General features: G+C 47.6%; 1 protein-coding gene across 1 annotated transcript in view; it reads right to left on the bottom strand.

Moving 5' to 3' along the window:
* Nucleotides 1–21,538, bottom strand: part of Chchd6 (coiled-coil-helix-coiled-coil-helix domain containing 6) — a 217,476-nt gene that overhangs the window by 177,004 nt on the left and 18,934 nt on the right. Inside the window, exons 2-4 of the mRNA XM_032906118.1 lie at nt 20,368–20,566; nt 16,755–16,824; nt 14,998–15,136 (exon numbers count right to left, since the gene is read on the bottom strand). Coding sequence (XP_032762009.1) covers nt 14,998–15,136; nt 16,755–16,824; nt 20,368–20,566 — 408 coding nt within the window. The remainder of the gene's footprint in view (nt 1–14,997; nt 15,137–16,754; nt 16,825–20,367; nt 20,567–21,538) is intronic.

Here is a 21,538-nt window from a genome sequence, read left to right as displayed (position 1 = left end):
TCTCTGGCTTCCTAATCAGGTTCACTGTCTCTAGAATCAGTAGGCTAAAAAGGCACTTGGGGAAGAGGACCCTGGCTCTCCACCCCACTGGGTCTTTTGCAGCATTCCAATCCTCCCCACCAACAAGTGGCCCAGGACTGCCACCTAGTGGGCTCTGCTCAATAAGCATGACAGAGAAGGGCCAGAACCCAGAGGGGTTGGGGGTCTATATACAGGAGTGTGACCTCATTCCCAAGGTTCAATGGGGTTCTCCCTGACTGTGCAATTACCCAAACTGTTGAGGAAACAGTTACTCAGGAGTCAGCGTGAAAAGCAGAAAGAAGCCAGTTTATGAGTCTGTCCTTCTTCCCAACTCTTCCTAAGAATAGACAACTGCTTTCCTGCCCACACCTGCCCCATGGCAATACAGGAAAGGAAGTTCATGGAGTAAGCACACCAATTCCAAAATGCCCTTCTATGCTGCCCCTTCCAAACATATTCAAGGACATGAACTTCTTAGAAAATACTTCACATGGACATTTTCCACAAGAGGTGTCCCTGAGAGAAAGATAGGAGCCTAGAGAGTGTGTATCTGGTAAAGGGCAGAGGGTTGGACAGACCTATTGTACATGATGGTGACACTAACTGGCAGGAGTACCAGAGAACTACTGCATGCTACCTGCTGTTGAACTTGGTCTGTGAATTCCCTCAAAGAGCCCTTGAGATGTTCCAAAAACAAAGCGCCAGTTCTACCTGGTCCAGCAGAAGAACTATGAGCAATAACACTGCTTCTCAAGAACACAGAGGGAAGCAGGGTGGGACAGGTGGCCTGGTTCCTGAATCTCACCTTATGTCATTACAATTTTGTCACTGAAGAAATAAAATCCTCCCCCACATCCTAAAAACTCAGATCTACTCTGGCCCAGAGCATAGCAAATGAGAAGACTCCTGCCACCCCAAGGAAGCCTAAGAATCAGGTGTGCCAAGAAGGTAAATTCTTACTAGGGGAAAAGCAACTGTGTTCAATGAAGTCCAGGAAGGAAGCCAGCCCCAGGGGCCCTACCAAGTCTGGACAGTAGATAAAAACACATATTCCCTCCCCCTGATAATAACCCCAGGAACAAGAGAGAAAGAGAAACATGAGAGCACACTAGCCCTCCTCTCCCCCTCCCTCTGACACTCTGGGGTTAACACAAAACACCAACTGCTGTTGGACAGTTATATCTTCCTAATAGGACACTGGCTGGGCCTACAACAATGTCCCAAGTTCCTGGAGGAACTCTGTAGACTCCTCACTGTCCTGGGAGTACTGTCTGTCCACCTGTTACACCTGACCATCTACAGTCCAGTGATACATGGAGCAGGAGAGCCTGGCTCTGGCTGAACGGGGAAGTTGGGGCTCACGGCATGTGGACTACACTGAAGCTGAGAAGAGTGCTCAACTTACCTGGACGTCAGAGAGGAAGCTGGGAAATTCGCCGGGGGCCCACAAGACTAGTAGTATATAGGTTGAGTTTTAGACTAGGAAGTGGGGTGGTCTCATTCAACCAAATCTCTAACAGTCAGAAGTCAGGTTTCCTAGCCCCATTCTCAGTCCCTGTCCTGATCATATTCACAAGAGGGAGGCCCTAACTTGTCTGCCTCATGCTAAAAAACAATGACTCTTGGTGAGGTTTTTGACCAGAGCTGGAGACAGATGGCTGGGGGAAAGCTGTGTGCTGTGCTAGGGTCAGCATCTTGACAGAAAATCTTCAAAATAGAAGAGTCATGTGTCTGAGATCTCGGTGGAAGCCTGACACTGCCTAGAAGACCAACTGACCACTAGAAAGAAAAAGTCAGAGCAAGTCAATTCAGGGGAATAATCCCTATACCCACTCCTCAGAAGCACCTTAAAGAAGGAGTGGGCAGAGCCAATAGCAGCAAACACTCAATACATAGTCCAAGCGCAGGTTTAATGGAGACTACAAACTCACAGGTACCCTTAGCTCAAGAGAAGCTGTTATACTTTGGATATGAAATGTTCCCTCCAAAGGGTTCCTGTGTTGAATCTTGGTCTCCATTTAGTCAATTTAATTATTGAGAGGTGACCAGATCATGAGGACTATGCCTAATTTGTGGATTAATCCACTTATGAACCTAAAATTTCATGGCATTATTGGGAGGAAATGGAAAGTTTGAGAGGTGTGGTCAAGTTGGAGGAGGAGGTCAGAAGGGTTGTGCCCTTATCCTGGGCCCCTCTGTCTCTCTTTGCTTCCTGGCCATGATATGAGCAACTTAGCTTTGCCATGTCCTTCCACCTGCCCCCTCACTGCCAGAAATACAGCCAGCAGTGAAGCCAGCTATGGGCAGACCCAAGCAAGTCTCACCTCCTTTTCAACTGTATCTGTCAAGTATTTGTCACTGTAGCTAGCACAGTTCCTAATGGCACCTGGAGAGCAGAAGCCACACAGAGTTCAGAACAAGCTGGATGTGGGAGTCGCTGAAGGTGGGGCAGTGAGAGGCAACAGAAGAGAGGGAGATTTCCATCTGTCCCCAGCAGGCATGCCTCCCTCCTCCCCATAACAGCTTCAGCTTGATGCCAGCTGGACACAATTCCTCAACAGCCTATAGCTGAGAGAGGCCACAGGACAACCATCCAACCAACAGGATATGTCCAGAAACGGAACTCAGTTCTCTTCTTGCTTTTAAACTGGCGATGATCTCACCAGGCCCCCTCCCCACCAGGGAGAGGTGGAGCAACCACCTGGAAGCCATGTGCTGAGGCTGGAGGGCCCACGAGCCCACACCACCAAGCTATGAACAAAGGGCTGTGTCTGTGCGTCACTTACAGTGCCGCTGGGCTCCCAGTCAACAGCCTGTCCTCTAAGACAATCCTTGGCCTGTCTGGATCACTACAACTTCCCTGGGATTCTTGGTGAACCTCCCACCAATCTTGCCTCCTCCACTCTGCGGCCTCCTTCCCCTTGATAAAAACCTCCCAAAAGCTCCCTCCTATCTCTGACCCCGGCTTTCCCCGTGCCAGAGAGGAGAAACCTTGGGACTTGAGGGCCCCCTTGCTTGCTGTTTTAAGTCACAGCTTTCTCAGCATGTGCCCCCAGGCTTGTCAACACATGCTCCTCTGACCTTGACTGCAGTGCTGCTGCTCCTCACCCTCAGACCTCTCCCTTCCTCCCTTTCAGTCCTCCTGAACCCTCAGGCTTGGCCCAAGTGTCAGTTTCCAGAGAAGCCTCTTGCTCACCTCAGCCTGCTTACTGCTCTCGCTAAGCAATGTCCTCTTCACTAACATCACTCTTAGCTCAGTTTGTCGCTCAAGAATGTTTTCTTGTTTGATGTCTGCTTTTCTAAGGGAAGTCTAGGCCTCAGCAGGGTGGGTTCTATGTCACTTTTGAATGACAAACATAGTTCTATGTCACTTCTGCATGTCAAACATAATGCCTAAGACTAGGAGACACTGCGAGCCTTAGAGAAAGGCAGGGAGGAAGTTGGTATAGCAAGGAGGAGAAAGTAAACATAGTTAATGACTTAAGACGTAGCCCAGAAAAAAGGATGCCCCTGAAATGTAGAAAGGCCGAGTGATGGATTTGGAAAGGGAATCAAGAATGCTGTTGCAAGGCCCCCTGCTGGCCTGGCTCTCAGGATCTAGGGGTCACTATTGTGGAGGGTTTGTCATCCTATTATCTTCTGTCACAGTAAGAATGGGGGATGGGCATAGGGGATCTGTCCCAAAGTCATCAGCAGTCTAGCAGGCCAACTGGCTCCCATGCAATACACCTAGAACTGAGTCCTCACTCTGGTCAGAAGGGCTGGGACATCATCCTAGCTAGCACCTAAGGAGGAACAGGAGGCAAGCAAAGAGGAGAAAGCAAAGAGTTTTGAAAGCTGAGTGTGCCTGAGAAAGGAAGCAGGCTGCAGGTCCAAAACCACTGTGTACATTTAGGAAGTTGGAGACCTGGGCAGGAAGCCTGGGTCAAACATCCCAGACAGGGTGCAGGCTTTCCTGCTGTCCCCCGCCACCTTGTGAAACCACCACAGGAATACTGTACCTGTGAACAGCCAAGGTCCCTGGGCCACAGAGTGTTACCCTGTAACAGTGGATTAAATAAAACTTGTGAGGCAGCAAAGCCAGCTCTCCTGAGGGGGGATTAGGGAGGCACTGTAAAGAATGAAGAAAGCTAAGAAAGCAAAGGAGGAAACCTGCCATATCCCAGCTGCCGAGTTAACAGTCTCGCTCGCTCGTTTCTCATCAAAAACCTCTTCGGCAGAGGTTAAGCACACAATGGCCATCGAGAGCACTGGCCTGGTGTGGCTGCTTGAAATTCCACCCACGTACTGCCGAGTTGTATTTCTATTAATGTCCAGTGTGTGTCAGAGCGGAGATAAGGTGCCGACATCATGTCCAACCAGTCAGCTAGAGAATGGGCCCATGTTCAACACTGCCTGACGCTGGATGCCTGTGAGTGGAGGCCCCACTGCCTGTGTATGCTTTAGAACTGGCTGCCATGACCACAGTGTGGCAGCATCAAAGAGATCAGCTCAAGGCCAGGTCAAGCAACCCATTCCATACACCACAAAGAGGTGCAGACAGATCAGCTGGGCAGAGGAACAGGCAGGACCAGGAGACCCAGGGGCAAGAGTTGTGCTGGATCATCCTTCCCAAATGAAAGGACACTGTATAATCACAGAAGCCTGCACTGCACCTCTAACACCCCGGGCATTTCAACCCAATAGCATTAGATCTTTGTCACTTGGGATGTACTATTCAATAGGCTTGCTCTCCTCAGTACTGTCCACTCTCCCTCGGGTTCCAGCCAAGAGCACAACAGAAGGGTCCAACAGGGAAGTCCTACTGAGATGTGGTACTGAGAGGAGGGCTGAAGACAACAGGGCATGCGACTGCCAAAGAGGATGCAGAGGTAGCCAGCGAACAGAGCACCCAAAACTCCTTCCTCAGCCTCACATGGGTCCATGGCTAACAACAACCCTAAGTCCTAGTGTCAAGTACTGAAAGCTTGCCTTTTTCCAAGTGCTCCAAGATCGACTTGGGAGCACCAAAGAGAAGTGGATGACTCTGAGGGAACACAGGGCCAGAAGAGATGGGATGAAGCGGGAGGCAGAAATCTCCAGTGTCCTAAAGCAGTCCTCATTCTGCCACTGGAGCACTCTGTGCCTGTCCCTTCTTTACTAAATTGAAACATGACCTGCCAGGATCCTCAGGTCCCCTTTTAGTCACCTGCTGGTCTTCTCTGCATTTTGAGGAAGCTGGGCTCCATGCTAAGAATTCGCTGACCTACTGGAGTGAGGGTACTTTGAGTCTGCCATTCAGGGCTGAGGCACCCTGCAGACTCCAGGGGAAGTATGGCACAGGACCAGAGAGGAAGCTGACTCTCACAGAGGCAGAACAACAGGCACAGGTCACAGCAACAGTACATGCAGAGTCTTGAAGTCAGAGTCCAAAGGTCAGCTGCTTCTAAGCTGCCACACTGCAGAAGGTCATTATTACCAGTCACCAGATTACCACTTCTTGAATGACATAACCCCAGTGTCTTGATGTCAGAAAGTTCTGTGCCCAACTAAAATATCCCAGCCTGCCTTTCAGCTAGAGGTGCTCATGTGACAGTTCTGCCAGAGACTTCTGGATCTTTTCAAAAGAAAGTAATAAAGCCTCATTAGGAAATGGTCTTTGGGACCTTCCCTCTTTTTGAATTAGAAAATGATGTGACAGGCACTCTATATCCAAGAAGAAAGGTACAACGAGGACCAGAAAGAGACTACACCCCTTCTGATACACAAAACTACCATATCTGCCTGGACAATCTGCTCCTGGATATCTGAAGCATGAAATAAATATGCCCTACTCTTTAAGCCACTGACAAATGGGCTTTGATGACAGCAAAAACTCTCTGTATTTGGTGCATATGTTGGTATATCAAAACATGAGATGGTGGTGTGGCCCAGCCACTGAGTGGTCATAACACAGATGAGAATCTAAGACCTTAAGGCTCCTGTTCAATTGGTGGGTAAACTTAACCTTTTTCAATTCTTTGCCTTGCCTTGGGCAGTGGCATCTACCCAGGGGGCAAACAGTTTGCTTATGCAACAAGGCAAAAGTGGCATCGTGCACAGTCACAGGGACACTCACACCCAGACCTACCAGCCTCTCAGAGGCAGTACAGAGGTGGGCACAGGCCCTCCCACCAAGAAAAAAAGGCACACAAGCTAACAGGAGCAGCAAATGCAGGGTGAGTGACTTCCACCACAGGAAGAGGGCAGAATGGGCACCTGGGTATCTCTCTGTTTACCACCTCACACCAGCAAGGAGGGTGATTCAGTGCTGAAGCCAGTTAACCCACAAGCTTAAGCCTATGCATGGCACCTAAAGCTCTGCTCATATCACAGCCCAGAGGACCAGTCAGGCCTGGCCGTCCACAAGCCACAACGTCCACAAGAACGTTGCAGAAAGTGAAGAAGAGCATCCCTGCCACTCTAACACCCCCAGAGCTGGCAGGCAGCTGCTTTCTTGAGAACCCACTGGATACACGGAGGCCAAGGGCTTGACTGCAATTGTCAGCCTGGTTGATCTTCAAGAAACTGAAGAGAAAATGCTTCCCTAAGAGTTTTCTCCAGGTCCCAGCCTCGGCTGTCAGCCTGCTCATTTGTGCCTAGCGCTAACATAAATTTTCATAGACATGCAATCTGCTAATTAAAAGTAACGACGTCAAGGATGGAACCACAATCAGCCACTTGCCTAACAAAGTTCGCACTAATGAGGACTTGCTGCTTCTGTGGGCACACAGTGAAGGGCACTAAGGTACCCCCAGACAGCTCTACAAGGCTATGCTGAAGGCACCTATAACCCTGTGATAGGGGTCAGGCTCAAAGCCCACCCCAAATCCTTACTATTTCATTGGAATACAATATGCACACTTATGCTACTGAGAAATGGGGCTTCCACTGAAAGTGACTCTGAGCAGGCCACAGAGCAACAGCTTTCTTTAAATGGGTCCTCAGGCTCCCTTCTTCATCCTAGGGAAACCACTGCCCACCTCTGCCTTTCCTATGTGGAACAACTCAGGCCACCTTATCTACACCAACTCCTGTCCTAATACTTACCCCAGCCTCACTGCCCTGTTCTCGAACTACACCTCCTGGGCCTCTAGTTGCCTGGTAGCTGATGGCGTAGATGTCATTACTACACATTGATTCAGGTGAGAAATGAGCTTCCCAGGAGAGGAGCTGAAACCTCCACCTGCAGGCCTATTGGGCCTGCCTAAGGACATTCCCCAATGACCTATCAGTAAGAGGACCAGCAATAATACCTCATGTGCCCCAGAATGGCTTGCAAAGGGTCTTTTTCATTCTGGTAGTAGCCTCCTACATGGCCTGGGCTGCAGGTCCTGCTCAGAGTCCAGGGATTCCCCAGGGATCATCAAAATCAATCATTTTCTGACCATGGCAAACTCCTGATAGCTATTTCCTACAAGGCTAAGCTCAGAGTGCCTGCACCCCTTCCCTAGAGACAGATGATTACCTTCCCAAGCTACCCTAGGCTAGAGAAAAAACACTGCTCTGTATTTGTTCTACAGATGATGTCCAGGCAAGAAATCTATAGAAAAATAGAAAAAGGTGGCTTGTTATAAAAAAGAAAACCCAATAGAACTGTTAAGTGGAATCAAGATGAAGCCATTGTTTTGGACTAAACTCCAGTATGGACCAGGCTAAGAAGAAAATGGAGTCACTCAAGCTAAAATTCCTTTCTGCCAAGCTGTTTATCCAACCTTCCCAGAAACAGGATTAGAAAGAGAACAGCCAAGCTTACACACAGACCAGTATAAATTGGACTGACCATGAAGCTCCTGATGTCCAAATACTTACATAAAACACAGCACTCTCAAGTGATCTATCTGTCCTGTCTCTCTGTCCTAACCTTAGAAAGAAATGGCTGGTATAGTTCAATCAGTCTCCTGTTTGAGTTTGTTTCTACTATCTTCACAAAGTCTTTCTGGTCAGACTGCTCGGACCTCCTGTCCAGCCATAAGAACACTAGTCTACTTCATGGAATGCAGCGTTGCTCAGTTCTTGAACTGAAAATAAAGCCAAGTACACTCTGTCAACCAGTGTTAGGATCTGGTCAACTGACAGTCAGATCTAGAGATGACCAAGGTCTAAGTACATCTTCTAGATCCTATGCTCAGAGGATGCACAGAAAAGGGTGGCACAGTGTATGTTGGTAGGGGGGCACAGAAGAGTGGCAGTGATTGTAAGGGACGAGCACTTTTTACATGATATAAAATGGCAAGAGAAGGAAAGTAGAGTGAAAGGGGATGTGGGGCTTTCCCCACACAGATCACTGTTTCGTCTCCAGAGAAACAATAAATATTCATTGAAAATAAGACCTGGGCTCAGACACCAGCCAACACAAAATCTTCCCACTACAAAAGCTGAGGCCACCCAACTCCAAGTTACTTCACAGATAAAAAGACGAAGGCTATAGAAATGGCTCAGTGGTAAAGAACACTCCCTACTCTATTATAAGGTTCAGAATTTAGATCTCAGCACCCATATTGGGTGGCTCACAAATGCCTGTAACTCTAGATCCAAAGGCTCTAATATCCTCTTATAACCACTGCAGGTTTCTGCACACACACACACACACACACACACACACACACACACACACACACACACACACACAAGTTCATTCATTCTCAATTCCCTCTCCTTCCCCTCTCTTCCCTCTCCTTCCCACCTCCCTCTCTAGACACATACAAATATTTTTTATTTATAAAAAAAATCAAAAGATTGGGCTGGAAAGATGGCTCAGTGGTTAAAAGCACTGACTGCTCTTCCAGAGGTCCTGAGTTCAAATCCCAGCAATCACATGGTGGCTCAAAACCATCTGTAATGGGATCTGATGCCCTCTTCTGGTGTGTCTGAAGACAATTACAGTGTACTTATTTTTAATAAATAAATAATTCTTCAGAAAAAAATAAAATGCTCACTCTATTGTGTGTAAAAAAAAAAAATCAAAAGATTGAAAGACTGGGTCACCATATCCACTAAAAAACTGAATCAACACAGCATACAATAGCCAATGAACTGGGTACTCAGGGACAGTTTTAAGACCAAAAGCCCAGCTGGGTGTGGTTCCCAGGCCTGAAATCCTAGCAGTCTGAAAGCTGAAACAGGAGGATTGCTACACCTTTGAAGCTAGCTGGACTACATAGTAAGTTCCAGAGACCAGGTCTCCAACAGCAGAAAAATAAAATCAAACCACCAGAGGTGAGCACTGTGGGCCAGTTTTCTGCAACACAGTAAAATCCAGCCCAGAGATCTTTTGATATGGCCTCTGATCCAAGAATGTTCCAGGCACATTTTAGTGTCACAAACACTACAAAAGCAGGCAGAGGCTGTGTGTAGCCTATAAAGCTGGGAGTATTTCCTCTCTGGATCTTAACAGAAAAAAAAACAAAGCAGCCTCTGATCTGATTTGATCTAAAGACCAGGCTCAACAACAAAACAAACAAATATTTAAGGACTTGAAGGACAGAAGAGAGGAATGGCAAGGCTGTTGTCCTAGTTTAACCTTTTATCAGCCATCTGGGTGCCAGCAAGCTCAGTTAAATGTCATCCCAACTTCATGACATGAGGCCTGTATCCCAAAACCCACTTGTTCCGCTTCCTGGCAAATGAAGCTTAAAGTCTATTAAGTTACTGGTTAGAAATCAAATAAACATCTTTTTAGTTGATTTTCTTTGAATTTTTAATTACATGTATTTATTCTCTGTGTGTTTGTACCACGGCACACATGTGTAGGTCAGAAGATAACCTGCAAGTGTCAGCTTTCTTCCACCATGCGGGTCCCTAGAGGATGCACTCAGATCATCAGGCTTGCAGCAAGCACCGTTACCCACCATCCAACTGCCCTCCTACCTCTCTTTTGAGACCTGGAACTTGCAGTTCCAGCTAACCTCAAGCTAATGGAAATCCTTCTGCCTCAGCCTCCTGAATGCTGGGATTACAGTATAGTGTAACAAGCCAGGTCTGGATTTGGGGTTGCTGCTGTTGTTTAAAAAAGCTAAAATTTCCTATTGCTATCCATCCTAGCTGTGAGAGCTGTGATGGGCACCTGCTTCCCACTATTAACAACAGGCCTCAAGGAGACCCAAGGACAGCTGGGCAATGAAGCCAGTCTGTGCTACTTTGAGGGCTCTTCTTTGCCTACCTTTTATCCTCCCAGTTTCACTGGATAGGAGAGAAAAGAGGGTAAGAGAAAAGGGGAGAAAGAGGAGAGTGAGAGAGGGAAAGAGGGAGAAGGAGGGATATAGGGAGAGGGAGATAGGGAGAGAGAGAGGGAGGAGAGGGAGAGAGAGAAGGAGAGAGAGAGAGAGAGAGAGGAAAAGAGTGAGGGAGAGCATGACTACTAACAAACTGTAACCAACCCTGCTTATTGGTGCCTTAGCATTTATATATACTCTGCAAAGTTCCCATCATTCCAACCATCACACAATCTCAGAAACTCTGCAGCGGGCAAACCCATGCCTCTACTAGAGCATATGGCAAATCATAATAAACTGCTTCCAAAGCAGCTCCACATCCCCATACCTGGGATTGAAAGGAAAGCACATTATTGTGTGTGTGTGTTGGGGGTGGGTGTTTAAGAAACCAAAATTCTAAAATTGTCACTACAGGGCAGTAGCCTTCCAGACCTGCCGTTAACCAGCCAATCACTGTCTATATGCTGAGTGAAGAGACCAGCACACCACCACATAGTTCTCTCTCTCTAACGGTTCCTGTGGAAAGGCCTACAAAACTATAAGAGGGGGATATTTAGGAGAAGGATTAAAACTTCTGCCATATTAACTTTTGAAAATTGCAACTTCTTAATGTTTTCCTCACATCATAAGCTAGAGATTCACACAGCTCAAGTATGTGGCAGTTTCTGGAAGCATTCAAATAATCAAACAATGCAAGAACTATGATAATGACCGAAAGAACCTTATCTGAGGAGTCGACAAAATAGCCGGTCTTTAGGTGAACTTTAGGCGAACTCTCAGACTTAGCCTGGCCACGTTTGAGAATGGAGAGGCTTACCAACTCTAAGAGCTTCTGACACCATGGCTGGGTTTGGAATTGAGTACTTCCCAGAGCTGATGCTGAGCTCTTCCTTCGGTATCAAGTTCTCCCTCAACCTTCCTGAATGTTACTGCACACTGGCTTCAGTGGCCTCCCTGCTTGTCACACCCTCCACTCTGGCCAGAGACTCAACCCCTCCTCACCAGCCTTTGTCTCAGGCTTATTCAGTCCCAGCATCCTTCATCTTCCTCACCTAGCACCTTTACTCATCTTTCAGATCCAGTTCAACTGTCTCCTTTTCCTCAAGGCCTCTCTCATCCTCCAAGAGCTCATCACCTTGCTTCTCCAGCATCTTCCAGTCCCTCCTTTCAACTCTGTAATGTCCCTCATGAGACTCTGTCACTCTCCTAACAAATACACCTGCTTAAGCGCAGGAGCAGCCTAGTTATCTCCATTTATTAGAAAACTAGCTCAGTGCCTAGAGTGCTATGCTGGGGGAGGGGGTTGGCTGACTCACAAAAGAACGGAAGAAGAAGAAAGGAAGAAAGGAGGGAGGGAGAAAGGGAGGGTGGAAGGGAGGTTGTGCTGTTGGGTGTGTTGGGTGCACTGAGAGCTCTCATACCTATTAATCCCCACCCAGATAAAACTGTGATGCTCACTCTGCCAGGACTTTATTTCTCAATCCACTATGCCTCAGAACAGAAGACTCAGCTCCCTAAACCACTTCGTTCTCAACTGTTTCTGCCAGAGTGTTTGACTTGAACTCCAGGCTTCCTCCACAAACACAAAGGGAAATTCTCAGCTGACATAGGCTCCAATGACATTCATGGCCTTCATCCATAATGGAGCTGGGGCTGGACTCAGCTGCAAGGGCAGGAGCAGGTGTTGCACACAGAACTGTTCATTATTGCTGCATTAGATGGGAAACATTAACACTTCTGTCAGCAGAAGCAAGTTATAAAACTTATACTTTTCCTTCTCATTAATTTTATGAACTTTTCCCAATAATGAGCGTAATTGTTCCCTCATGCAGAAGAGGATGAAAAATCAATACTATAAAAGTGAGAGGCAAACAGCAATGGCAGAAGAACACATCAAATACCTGATGCCTCTCATTATGTCCAGACAGGGCAACAGGTCCAAGGATGTGTGACTCAGGGACACTAAGTCACAGAGGCCCTAAGGAGGCTTGGGAGCCAATTCACTCCAACAGTCATTGAGTGTGCCTCAGGTTTACCTGCTTCCAGAGCAAGCAGCAGCTCTGGCATACACACATTTCCAGACTACCAGGCCATGGGAGCTCTGTCTTGAAGTCTACCAATCAACCCCTAGCCTTTCAGCACTTGTATGCAGAAGGCATGGAAGGCATGCACGAAGGAGAAAAAAAAATCTCCATACTTAGTTCAGGTTTTTTCTCCATCTTTTCTCTTCTCATTTAAATGTTTTCCCCTCTCATTTAAATGTACCACAGATAAAATATTCTCTACTGAAAGCACTTGCCAACCCTACCATCCACAGCGAGCTGCTTCCTTTGATGCAAGAGCACCTGCCCACCACTTTAACTGCTGACACAAAAAGGTGCCTTAGTTCCCTTCCACAGGTGACTGCAGGTCTCCAGAACCAGCTGCTATAACATCTCTTCTAGACAGTTCAATGATGTACCTGCCACAGGTCCTCGGATAAGAGGTGCACCTGCTGCAGCACTGCCCAGCAGAAAACAACTCTAGCAAACTTAAAAACAATGAACTGATAGCTCTCAGCAAATGACATGATCTTCAAGATGGCAGGAGGAGCAGAAAAAACAACAGTACCCTGGAGGGGTTGGAAAAAGCAAAAGACATAACCTAACAGCATGAGGAGCCTCATAGCCCACCTAGTCTGCAATAAATAATTGCCGCCCTGGCCTCCCACTCTCCCTCTGTACTCAGTTCAGACTGAAGTCCCTAGGAAGGGGCTATCTATCTATCCCTGGCTGAACTTGAGACATATGCCCAGATCCAGTTTCCACAGAGGCACCAAATTAGAATCTTTCTGAGGCCGCAACCACGGGAGACAGAAAAGCTCCTGAAAGAAGATCTGAACTCTAGTGACAGGAGAAAAAGATGTTGAGTAGCCAAAAGTAGAAATGCCTACAAAAGTACATAAAATATTTTCAGCTTGAAGGGACTTGCTCTACTATTCGCTGGGAGTAGTTTGCAGAGGACAACACCCATCTAGGAAACTGGGAGAAACTGGCAGGGACACATTCTCTTCATCCTAAGGTAGCAACTCAGTACAAGCACGAAAACGAAATCTACTCACCTGCACCCAGAGCACTCAGCACTCACCACGCTTCCCCTAGAGACAGTCAGAAAGTGGAGGCAGAAGGGAACCTCCTTTGCAGGTGGAGGGAAGGGAGGCTGTGAACTCCCTTCACTAATTCTCACCTTCAGGTGAGAATGAAGCAGACAGCATGCTCTGCTCTAGAACTGTCCCAAGTGAATGACACCTGCCTTGCTCGGTCCATGATTAACCTTATATCTCGGTAAAGTGATCTTCTGTACTACTGGCTGTCAGGCTGCCCGGCCTTGACCTTCTCATCCTGTATCCTACCATCTGTCCTAACTGCTCCCTAGTCCCAGTGGCTGCCCATCTTCCCAGGGTGAAGGTCAATGTCATTTCTGCCTACCACAGGTTGCAACGCTCCCAAATAACTCATCTCTGCCACTTAACACTGGGCTGGAACCAACTCGCCTCTTCCAAACGTCTATCTTCTCCCTGTCTCGAGGGCCAGGAGCCAAGGACTTCTACCTTCCAGAGCATTCCACGCACTGTGTGACTGTCAGGGCCATTAGCTTTTCCTTCTGCTCATCTCATCCCAGAGTTACAATCTCATCCCAATTTCTTCACTGTTCTGTGTACAGAGGCTGTTGACCTACTAACTGAGGCAAAACTGGCCCTAGTCTCAAACCCATGGTCTCCAAAGCAAGTGTCATTAGATGCTGCCAACAGCCAGACTACCCCACTTGCCATCAGCCTGGGTCTGTCTGTCCACTTCTCAACCATGGCAATGAAAGGATCCTAGCTTCAGATAGCACAGTCTCCTTAGTCCTTCTGTGTCTGAATGTTAGCCCTGGTCACCCAGTGCAGTTCAGACCAATGGACTGGAAGACAAATGCTGCTGGGAGGTAGCACTCTAAGCAACCTGTCCTGGCTGATACATCACGAGGAGGCAGCAGCTACCATGGCTGTGGCAACAATCATCCTGAGTGTGACTGGTTCCCTGAGGAAACAGTGGGAAGGAGGAGTGCCGAATCCCTAATGATGCCAGCAGCTGCTGAACTGGCCCACCAGGTGCTCCTAGACACCTCACTTGTAAAATAAACTTTGCATTGAAGCTGAAGAATCCTGACTAACAGCTCCGATCAATTAGATGCATTAATAACGGTAGCAACAGTCCTTCATTGTTTGCCAGCTCCTCCTAAGCCCTGGGTAGCTATTATCCCTGACCCCTGGGGCAATCCTGTGTGTGAGCATCATGATCCTCCAACAAGGCTCAGTGTGCTGAAACTCTAAGCAAAGGGCCAGGCTTTGAATCTGGGCTGTCTAGCTATGAAAATGATGCTCTTGGTATCATACACTGCATGCCCCCAAACCTAACCCCATGCCCTCCTGACACACATAGGACTGCAGCCCTCATACCTCATAGTGATAGCTATGACAAATGAGATTCTCGATTCCCCCATGGCTCTAAAGGCCTGAAGCCACAAGAATGGACTTTGACAAGGTAGCAAAGCAAATCAGTGAGTCAAGAGTCTGAAGACTCCAAATTGCCAGTGCCTAGAAAACACCTCAAAGCCGCAGCTGATGTAGCCAGCTGTGGAGCAGCCTGAGCTTCCAGCGCAAGGCCTCTGCCGCCCATCCCTGCACACACTGGCAGACTGGCCAGCTCAGAAAGACACTCACTAGGCGATCTGACTGCTGCTGCTCATGGGTGGCCTTCTTCTTGGGCAGGGATGACTTCAAGTGCTTCTCAGTTGCCTCTTTCTCCTTTCTTGCCACCTTGACCAGCTCATCCTGGACTGCCAGCCGCTCCTGTTGGAACCTAGGCCAAAGAGAAACAGAGAGAAGCTGCCACAGAAGGCATGGCTAGAAGAACATGGGCAGGAAAAGACTTGCCTGCTCACTGCACCTATCTAAGCAGGGATGGGGTTTCCAGTCCTTGGCTGCCCAGAACAGAATAGGAAACCACAAGCCAATTCTTGCACCTGAGGGGAAGGAAACTTCAGTGACAGCCCCGAAGTAAGGAGACAATGACATTTAGGACAACTCAGATCAAGAACAGGAGAGCTAGCCATAGGCAAAGAATAGGTAGTCAGCTGCCAGTGGAAGTGTGTCAGGGCAGGGCTGAATCCCTTGTGAGCCATCCTTTCAATCAAGTAGGCAGGGTTGGGTATGACCTTCTTGCTTGGCTGAAAGCCTGAAGGTTTTAGACAGCAGCACTTTTGGGTTTTAAAAATCTAACTTTGTCCAGAGTACAGTTCTATTCTTTGACCTATCCTGGCATTCTGCTAGTGTGTCACAGCAAATAAAAGCTAGGAGGACTAAGATGCTCTCTGTGTTGTTCACAGAAGTAAAATAGCACATGCAGCATTCAGCAAAGTCACAGTAGAGAAAAGGCCACGCATCATGAAACGCTATGCCACAGTCTCAGTGCTAACTTGGATGTATATGTAACAAGTTGAATCTAAAAACTGAGAATGAACAAACAATCTGATTAGCAATAAACATGCCTGAAAACAGGTATAACTGATGGAAAGTAATTATAATAGAAAGTAAAGCAGCAAGATATGAAAATGCCTATGATGTTAATATGCAGAGTTAAGGTAAAGACAGCAAGTGCAAGAGACACAGAGGAGCACCCGTCACACTGAGATGAGGAGTCTATGGGGATTTGGTTTGGTTTTATGTATTTTTTTAAATCTTTTATCAGCATGAATTACTTTAAAATTATTAAAAGTTACTGAAGGGAGCAGAGAGGGTTGTACTTTCCTGGAGATACCACTGGGATATAGGAGGGTAAATTTTGAGACCATGAGTCTTTACCTAGGTTGTCCTGCCGGAGGGCAAACCCCCAGCCAGGGCTGATCCTGTCCACAGGCTGAGACTCAGCCCTGGGACCATACAGAGGGCATTTCCTCAAGGATGGTGTGGAAGCCCAGGATTAGAGAGCACAGAGGGCAGGCACTGTGCTTACTCCTGACTATGCCCCCACTAAGAACATCCTCCTCGGCAGTGATTTCTCCAGGTGACAACTAGTGGGTCAACAAGTCAGGAAGCTGCCTCTGTGCCTGGCCACTTTTGTACACATCCTAGGAACAGAGGTGCTGTTTCATTACTGTTGTGAGCTCTCAAGGTCACGGCCCGTGCTGGCAGGAAGTTCATCACACAGAACTGGGCAAACTCCACTTCCTTCGTTCTTCCAAGATCCTGCCTCTTCAATTCTGGATTTTAAGGATGGATTTTTAAGAATCCATCTTTGGTAACCAATTCCCCTGTGCCCTTCTCATGGACCAGAGCCACCATGGCACTGTGTTTCAACACAAGCCAACACAAAATATGAGGCACTGTGCTCCAGGTGTCAGGGGTAGGCGTGGGATGCACCGGAAGAAAGCAGCTTTGCGGGTTGGGGGCAGCGAGGGGATACAGACTCTTGGGCTTACCTCTTGAGATCCTCCTTCGCTGCTGAGGACTGCTGGCCATCACTACTCTCTGCCCTGGACACTTTAAAGTCTGCAAAGGAACCAGAGGAAAAGGTGATATCTTATGCTGCCTTGGGACTCTACCCAGTTCCCATCAGAAATAAAGTCCTGACCAAATGCTCTTTGATTTTGGACGTCCCCAGCCCCTTGAACTGTAGAAATTTACTTCTTTATAAATTATCTCACCTATGGTATTTAGTTACAGCGACTGAAAACAGCATCCATTTCTACAAACTCCTAATGCTAGTGTGGCGCTCTCTAGAATTATCTAGACTATTGGGTTATTAGAGACTTATTTACCTCTAGAATTATCTAGAGCTATTGGGTTGTTAGAGACTTATTTACTTCCAGAATTATCTAGAGCTATTGGGTTGTTAGAGACTTTTCTCGTGACGACAGTGAAGATCTTGTCACTCCTCCCCTCCCCAGCCTCCATCATTCCAAACTCATGTGTCCTCTCTGAGTCCCCCACCTCTAGCCCAAGATTCTAAGGCAAGAACACCTGCACCAAATATAAACAAAGGGCCAGGAAGGGGATGCACAGGTCTGCTACTCCAATCCAGGAGGAAAAGCAGGTCCAAAATGGCCACACGCACTCATGTGAGGGCAGTGGCACAGCTGAGATCTGAAGAGGGCAGACCTCATGCTCCTCGGTAATATACCAGGCTTTCCTCAGCTGGGACTGAGGCAGAGGAAGCCTGCTGCTGGGTCTGCACTCTACAGTAACGCTCTTCCCACTCACTGCTGAAGGCTGTGTTTGTGTACAAATGGTGTTGCTTGGTTTTGGTTTTGATAGGAATTTCTCCTTTGTTAGTTCAGTTGGTAGGGTGCTTTCCAAGCTTTTGCTAACAGAAGCCCTAGGTTCCTCCCAGCACCTGTACACCAACTATGATGCATACCTGTGATACTGACACTGGACAGCTGGGACAGGAGACCAGGAGTGCAACGGTATCCTCAGCTACACAAAGAGTTCAAGACCAACCTGGGCTACATGAGACCCTAACTCAAAAAAATAATAAATGTTCTCTTTCCCAACTTAAAAATACCCTTCCCTACAGTGACAATTTTGGAATTTTGGTTTCTTAACACACACACACACACACACACACACACACACAGGAACACTACTAGAATGTGCTTTTGTTTTAATCCCAGGTGTGGGGTTATGGGGGGGACCCACTTTGAACTGTTTGTAGCACCTATGATTTGCCTTGTGCTCTAGGAAAGGCATGGTTTTCCCAGCTGCTTTCCCAGATAGTTTCTGTGATTGTGTGACATTTGGAATATTGGAAACTTTTCAGAGTGTATATAAATGTGAGGGGCCCTGGTGGTTGTTGATTATTCAAGAGGGTTGGTTGAAGGTTGTTAGTACTCATGCTCAAAGAGTAAGAGGAAAGAAATTAGATTTAGGGATCTCTCTCTCTCTTTCCCCTTTATCCTTCTCTCCTACTAGTGATGGGGGTGAAACTGGGTGTGGGGATAAAGGATGGAAAAAAGAAGACCCACAAAGTAGAAAAGACCAGCAATGCTTCCTGGCTGTAGAAAATGAGGCACTGACCCACTAACCTCCCTCCTGTGGGACCCACCAGGTTCCCTGATCCCTCAGGACTAAGCATCTTCTAGAATCTTTCTGCAAGTATCAGTGATAAGGAACTTTTCCAGCAAACCTGTCCTGTGCTCATTCTCACCTGAGCCAACATAAAGACTTTCCACACGCTCCACACACCAAATGACAGCACTCTGTCGGCATTCTATTCTCCCCTCCTGTCATCTGTTAACCACTTATTTCTCCTCTAAACTGACTAATTTCTTAGAGCTTTCCACCTTCCTTGTAGTCTGCTATGGCTGAAACCCCACTCATCTCGATGGCCTTGGCTCCTGCACCTGAGCAACGGTGTGAGGGAATGATTTAACTTTAACCATGTTTTCTAACTTTGTTCTATCACTAACATAAAGGCAAAAACTATACTTAGGAGATACCTTAAAATTAGTCCATTTTAACCTGGTCCATTCCTGTCAAATCTTTTTCTACACTCAGAAACTTAAAATACGCTCAGCAAAATCTTTTGTTATTGCTAAAACTAAATGACAACTGAAGCCCTGTTACTCCTTTCAAACAGCTGGAACTTAGTGAGACTGAAGTCTGTGTGTTTTCCACAGTTGCAATGACAAATGCACTGTGACACTCTCATTTTCCCATGGTTCTCTCCCTCTTCAGTTAATCTGCTTATTAAAGCTCACTGGGTCAAGCTAGACCCCTTTCAGTCTCTCTCATCTCTAGGGCAAAAGACTCCTAGGGAAGAGGCATGCTGGGATGGAGATGGAGACTGGGAAGGTGAGCTTATGCAGCCCTTTCACTAAGATCTCAGAGTGAAATCCAGGCTCTGATTGGCTCTAGGACCTGTGAGAAGCCCTGAGGCTTACAACACAGTGAGAGGAGTGTCAGAGCCCTCCAGCCACTGTTGGAGGTGAGCACAACCAATGTCTCCCCTTCCTTTGTAGTCTGTAGTCTGGAGAGAGCAAACTGCTTCTACATCCTCAACAGACCAGGCTGTACCCCAGCTCTAAGCTTCTGCTCCTACTGTTCACCTGCCTGAAAATCTCACCCACCACAGCCTTGTCTTCCCATATGCAGGTAGCCTCTGCCTATCTCACTACCCCAGGCCTTAGGCAGCTGGTATGAGCTTTTGATGTGACATAGTGATACCATGTTATGAGCCCCAGGGTGAATGTATGGACTTTAATCAGAGCTGTGTGCACTCTCAGAGAGAGAGATGCCTAGCTGCCTTGTGTCCCAGCAATGCTACTGAACAAAAGTGGACACTCCCAGTCTCTACTACAATCCTCAAAGAAGATGGGTAGGAAGGGCAGCAGCAACTTGAGGCCACACGCCAAAACTAACACCCAGGGGCTACCCTGGGCACAGTCTGCCTTCTGCAGTGGTTTACTTCAGAAAACAAAACCAGAAACAAACAAAACACAAATTCTAAGTAACAGACCACATTCTCACAGGGGTTCGTTGACTAGAACAGCAAGCACTCCAAAGCCTTCTGAATACCCTGTCTCTACTCTTCCTCACAGCCTTCTATTCAAGGCTTTTTGCTTCTTTGTATTTGCTACAAGCAATTATTGGGGAAGAGCTCAATAGATGCCAGTTCCACAGTGGCCAAGGTATCTTGGAAGGGTCGGATCAGGGTGTCTGAGGCCAGTACACTAATGTACCCCAACGACCCATTTTCATATACCGCATTCTTTGACTAGCAGCTAGACTAGAGCTGCCACAACTGAGTGACTGACACTTCTGCTTCTTCTGGGTCCTGAAAAGCAGATGGCTTCCTACCTGAGCTGTCAGACCACAACCTTCTGCCTCATCTTTTATTGTTTTATGTGCAGACATGAAAACACTGTGCAGAAGCTCTGACTATGCTGCAGCCTAGACCACACCAGACAGTGTCTGCTGCATGGAGGGCTATTGTCTCAGAAGGCACTGACTCACATCATTCAAGGAGAAAGGCAAGCCTAGCAGTGGCCAGGCATATCTCTCCCAATTTCTGTTCCCACTCTCCCAACATACCTCCGTGAGGGGCTTTATAGGTGCCTTCTGCGGGCCCACATACAGAGGGTGAAGGAACAGTAAGCGCTGGAATGGTTGGTTGAGGGACAATGGGCACAGGAACGGAGCAGGAGCACTCAGGACCAAGACCAGGAGCCAGCTGTTCCCCTGCTGAAGGCTGGCTGCAATCCTTCATGCGGTTCACAACACTTTCGGACAGCTTTGTGAAGAAGAGAAGAACAGGGAAAGTTACATCACAGAAACCTTGAAAATTCACGCCCCAGAACTACTCAAGTTTTCTGAAAACCAGCCCAGTAATATAATTCTACTCAAAAGCCTCTCATGGTGGCCCAGGGCCAGCCCACCTGGAATTCCAAGCCTATCTCAGGGAAGCCGGCTGGACTTGGCAGCTTCTTCTTCTATCTTGTCACTCTCTACACACCCTACCCTGGTGTTACGTGATTCAAATCCCTTCCTTTTTGCACTCACACTGACCCCCTCGGCCTCAGCAGCCCAATGGCCTCCGCAGTCCATCATCAGGGCTCCATCGAGGGCTGTCACATGTTCCTCTCACAGGAGCTTTCCGATTCACTCAGGTGAAGCTCCATTTCCCATGCCCCTGTGCCCACCGGTCCAATGCATGCCAGGGAGGCAGCAGGCCTGGCTGGCTGGTGTGTGAAAAGCTCCAGCACTGGGCCAAATGGCACTCATTCCTCACCTGCTCCAGCCGCCACACAGGGAAGATAATCAGAATACTTGTTGATTCATTTCACCTGATTCCCCTAATGAAGCCTGCATAACTGAGAAGCTCACTTGTTTCAAAGAAAGTAAAATGGGCATGAGGGTATCATAAAACAGTTTACATAGATGAAGTAGTGAGCTAGAGATAAATCCCAGATACAAACCCTTGAGTTCACTTCAGTAAATATTTATTAAGTGCCTAACACTCACAGGCCATCATAAAGCACAGCTGAGGGAAAGACATTAAAAATGGCTTCAGGACAAAAGGCACAGTCAGCAGTCCTACTTCCAGATACCTATGGAAAGAAAGCAGTCCCCTGCGAGGGAAGGGCTGTGCTAGGATGCTCACTGTAGGAGACAGACAAAACCAAAACACGGCAGCAGGACTGGGTGTGGTGGCATACGTTTTTAATCCCAGCACCTGAGAGACAGAGGCTAGATCTCTGAGTTC

The sequence above is a fragment of the Rattus rattus genome, chromosome 6 (assembly GCF_011064425.1).
Source record: "Rattus rattus isolate New Zealand chromosome 6, Rrattus_CSIRO_v1, whole genome shotgun sequence".
NCBI classification, from domain to species: Eukaryota; Metazoa; Chordata; class Mammalia; order Rodentia; family Muridae; genus Rattus; species Rattus rattus.
The sequence above is the reverse complement of the archived record's forward strand: the minus strand, read 5'-3'. Positions and strand labels throughout refer to the sequence as shown.